This window comes from Ostrea edulis, chromosome 6 (genome assembly GCF_947568905.1).
Source record: "Ostrea edulis chromosome 6, xbOstEdul1.1, whole genome shotgun sequence".
NCBI lineage: Eukaryota > Metazoa > Mollusca > Bivalvia > Ostreida > Ostreidae > Ostrea > Ostrea edulis.
In genome coordinates, this window is record NC_079169.1 from 76908837 (window position 1) to 76913836 (window position 5000).

The window sequence follows — 5000 nt, forward strand, 5'->3', positions numbered from 1 at the left end:
ACCTGTGAGTCCGGGACTGGAAGCGGAGGGGCTGTTCGAGCTGTATGGAGGCCTGGTTGTGCCAAGTGTGACGTGGCGTTAAATTGAATTGTGCTGAGTAGCCAAACTTTCATATTGTGTTTCAGTAAACTAACATTTTATCAAAAAGGAATTTGAGAAATTTGTATAAAACGTAATTTACTACTGTTTAACTTTTTCTGTAGTTAGCGGAATTAGCGACTATTCGAACCATTATGTAATACATTTATTACCAGTTATATTTTCAGCCTGGAATGACATACTTGTTGTATTAACTATTGAATTGTCTTGACAGTTATAGTTATATTGATTGTCAATATTGCCAGGTTTATTATACCAATTTATATTTCTTTCTCGGTGAGAGAGTATGGGTGTGTGAATGTGAAAGTGTGATTTCTTTGTTTTTCAAACATCTCTATATTTCTTATCTTATTGCTAAATAAATTTTCTTTTTATTTATTCTACGATTTATCATTTTCTCTACTCCTACACAAAATCCAAAAGAACTTCATTACAATATTATATTTCAACAGCAGTCTTCATGAAAACTCGGTGGTCTGAAGACCGAGGCCAGTGAATTTTAAGGTCGGGTCAGTGAAAATTATGAATCAAGAAGTCACATGGGCTTGTAGACTTTTTTTTAAATGTTGTATGTAGATATTACAGGTCTTACTTTCATAAAATTGACATTAGAATCAAAATATGTACCAATTAACATCTCATAAAATAAGTGTTAGAACTCGTGGTTGTTTTTTCTTTTTAAAGCAAAGACTGCAATTGTCAAGGTAACTTGTACGTAAATTGTACAAATATTCAACTAGTAACTTGTTACAACATATAAAATGGCCATGTTCTGTATCACACCAATTGCATTGTCCAACTAAGACGAACTTCATCAATTTTAGTTACCCCTGAAATTTTGTGTAATTTGTAGAAATAATCACATCGTTTACATAGGAGTATTTTATGACGGTTTATGAGATTATTTGCTAGGGAGCAAGTGGGCTGTTTACATGTATGCAAAAACATGTGAATTTGTAGTCTTGTTTACAGGTAATAAATATGAGTAAAAGCCATGTTTGGTGTTGTTTTTTCGGTGTCTGCAGAAGACACGGGTAACACAGAACATTTCTGACCGAGTTGTTTTGCATCAGTTCAACAAACTGATTTTTAATGACTGATCCCCGTAATATATAGAGACAAGAGGCCCATGGGCCTAGAATCACTCTTTTGATACATTGTAGAACAGGCAAAAATTCTCACTAACCAAGATTCATCAATTAACAAAGTTTGATGATGTTAAGTCAAACAACTATGAAGACTCAAGATGCATCAACTGACAAAGTTTGATGATCCTAGTTTCCATAGTGTCCAAAATACGCATCTAAAATTGAAAATGTGAAATTTGAATGTCTGCAAAATTCAAAAAGTAGGTAACAGTGACCTACTTTTTTTTATAAATATGTTTCAAGGCCTCTAGATGCATCAACTTACAAGGTTTGATGATTCTAAACCTCTCGGTATCTGAAATAACAACCTAAAATGTATTCATAAATGATTAGCCCTAAAATTCAGAAAGTAGGTCATGGTGACATACTTTTCACATGACGCAGTTCAAGGTCCCATGATCCATCAACTCACAACTTTTGATGATCATAGGCTCAAAATTGTCCAAGATATGCATCAAAATCCATTTAATAATAATTACCTGCGAAATTCAAAAAGTAGGTCACCATGACCTACTTTTGAGACAACATGATGTTAGGTCCTAAGATGCATCAACTGACAAATTCGGCGGAATTTGGACAGTCCACTGCTCCTACTGGCCAGCAAATTTTAAATCTTTTCGTAAAGACTGCAACAGCCGCTAGTGCAGTGTCATTGTATAAAAAACCTACACTTTACAAAAATTCAAGCTGATTGGCAACTCATCCAGAAATAAGTTCTGTTGGCTGACACAGAGACTATTATTGCATTTGGTAAAATTCTTATTCTTCTCCCTGATAATAATTTATGTACATGTATTACTAACCTTCTTGCTCTAGATTTTCCTCTTCATTTTCTTCCTCTACATACACATACTGAAAAAGAGGCCCATGGGCCGTAACAGTCACCTGAAGCAACTTTTCCATGGACAGCTCAATCAAACACAGTGTTCATTATTTAAAAAAACCATGAAAAGTAAACTCTCCATGGCTTTCCAGATTCAGGTGCATGGGTTTTTTTCTTCAACATTCAAGAACAAAATAGCATTTTATAAAATCCATGTACTGTTGCTCCCTGAAGTAACTAGTCAAGGGGTAATGAATTCCATAATCTTCATAACAAGACATGCAGTTGCTTCACAATGCTCAATAGTAAAGAGGATGCTTTTACAAGAAAAAAATGTACCATCACACTTTTACCTATTCATCTGCTCTAGAGTCTTAACCCCTGATGCAGGGGTTGGGAATTTCACACAATGGGTAAAGGGCTACATGCTCTTCACAACAACGCATAAAGTATTTATTCAGAATATGCAAAAGATGATGTTTAAAACTTAAATGCCTTTTCACTATATATCCATGGCCCCAGGGTAAGAAATTTTACGATTTTGGTAAACAGCTACATTTTTTCCATAACCTTGCAAACAATATTTCTTCACAATTGCATGAAAGTAAAAAAGACAATTTAAAAAGATTAAATGTCATTTCACTATATATCCATTTGGACCTGACCCTAAAGCTCGAACCCCTGCTAAAGGAATATGGACTTTTTCACATTTTTGGTCAACAGGCTCCATGTATATGCTTTTTTGTAACCATGTATACAGCATTTTTTGTAACCATGTATACAGTATTTTTTGTAACCATGTATACAGCATTTTTTGTAACCATGTATACAGTATTTTTTGTAACCATGTATACAGTATTTTTTGTAACTATGTATACAGCATTTTTTGTAACCATGTATACAGTATTTTTTGTAACTATGTATACAGTATTTTTTGTATTAACCATGTATACAGTATTTCTTTACAATAGACAGAAGTAATGAAGTAAATATTTATTTCAAATATCAAATGCATTTCACTACATGCATAAATCCATTTGGGCCCCATCCTAAAGCCTCACCCGAGGGAAAGTTCTTCAGAACCTTACATAAGCTTTTCTTCAAACTTTTGAAAGAATGAATTTCACTATATCAGCAAAATAGCCCCACCCTTAGGCCTAGCACCAGAACCACTGATCCATGGTAGGGCCATGAATTTCACAATTTTGGTCGAGACATATCCTTGCTATGTATGGCTATGCAAACAGTTACCCTGAGTAAAGAACATTTTAAAAGATTCAAGATTGTTGTCATTTTTAAAGGCTTTGACCCTATCCCATACTTCCAGAGGTGCAGTGATCATGAAATTCTAGCTCCCCTTACCCCAGAGATATTCCACATCAAACTGGCCATGTATTCACAAAGAAGATGTTGATTATGTTTAAATATTAACACATGAAGACAAACAGTCACCAATCGCAATAGGTCACATGACTCAATATATCAATAATAAAAAGGAACAAGTAAAATTTTCCTAAATAATGTCTACGTTTACAGGACTTGCCATTAACACGAATTACCCTCATTGCTTTCATACATCCATAATACATACAACTTAGACTTTTTATGTTTTAAATTCCATAAATTGATGCAGATTGCTTCTATCAAAATGATCAAGTCAAATTAAAAGCATACAAATGAAAATGGGGAAATCATTGCAGAAAAAAAAAAATCTTTACAATGTGAAAGGCATATATCTCTGTATGAATTATGCACACAGAATATCAATTATATGTTATGATCACCTACAAATGAAGTTCTATGCAAAAGTTGAGATTGACTACCTTTGCTTTGCTCTCTTTTCTTGACAGGGATTGTCGTCTTTTGTATTCTGCCCAAAATAATTTATCAAGCTCAGGAAATGACACAGTCTTCAGAGGATTCTTTGGATATTTTTCCACATTAGTAACTGAAATTCACAACATCTAGATACATGTATGTCCATTTTCATAATCAAAATCATATTTAAACTTGTCTGGTGTTTTTTTTTTCTTTTATGCAAAAACACATTCCCACCCCCCTTTATCCATCTACCCGGTCCCCCTAAACATTCTGTCAAATTTCTTGCCCACCTAAGACATACACTACATACTCTAATGTAGAGACTCTGTGTCATTTAATTACTTGGGGTCAATTTTCGTAGTCAACATACGTTTTCTTTTCGCAGAACAACTAAATACATCAGTTAGAACTAAGACTGTTTCTAAACCTTAACTATATTTGTTACACATAATTTGTTGGGCTGTATAATTGAATCATTATAACTCCTTTGTGAAATTCAATTTCATGTTGAGATTTTACAACATCTGTTAATGTTTAAGCATTCTTTATAATGTTGCCTGGATCTTTTCAAAGAATGGTTTGTACGATTGATACGTACACGTCTGACAGACAAACTGTGTGAGAGGGCACAGCTTCTTCACAGACGTTTTCTTCTTTCTCTTCCTCTTGTTTGACATACAGTCATCTACAACATCTGGGATTTTAAAAGTTTTGCCTGAAAAATATACAAATGTATGTATTAAAACAAAACAATGAATTCCATTCTCTTCCTCTTGTTTGACATACAGTCATCTACAACATTTGGGATTTTAAAAGTTTTGCCTGAAAAATATACAAATGTATGTATTAAAACAAAACGATGAATTCCAATAGATTTAAAATACATGTGTATGTCTTTAGCTTACAATTATGTTCCATTAATTACATGTAAACATCACTTAATTTACTGATATGTCCAGGAAAAAAAAAAATCATGTTCACTTTAAAGTCAGCATTTCCCCACTGAATGGCAATGCAATAGAGGACTGAATTTTTTTCCCCAAGCTAATCAAATCGCAGGTTTTAAAACATAATCAGTGTGTGTGTGTGTGTGTGTGTGTGTGAAATAT

The 5000-nt window shown here is 33.6% G+C and overlaps 1 protein-coding gene and 1 long non-coding RNA gene across 3 annotated transcripts in view; one reads left to right on the top strand and one right to left on the bottom strand.

Moving 5' to 3' along the window:
• Positions 1-478, top strand: part of LOC125647501 (uncharacterized) — a 1154-nt gene extending 676 nt beyond the window's left edge. The window contains exon 2 of the long non-coding RNA XR_007359982.2: positions 1-478. This exon is cut by the window's left edge and continues 234 nt beyond it. This is a non-coding gene — a long non-coding RNA (uncharacterized LOC125647501).
• LOC125647500 (condensin-2 complex subunit H2-like) overlaps positions 1-5000 on the bottom strand; it is a 29341-nt gene that overhangs the window by 6065 nt on the left and 18276 nt on the right. For both annotated transcript variants that reach the window (XM_048874186.2, XM_048874184.2), the window contains exons 13-15: positions 4490-4606; positions 3894-4018; positions 2051-2099 (exon numbers count right to left, since the gene is read on the bottom strand). In XM_048874186.2, the coding sequence (XP_048730143.2) occupies positions 2051-2099; positions 3894-4018; positions 4490-4606 (291 nt within the window). The remainder of the gene's footprint in view (positions 1-2050; positions 2100-3893; positions 4019-4489; positions 4607-5000) is intronic.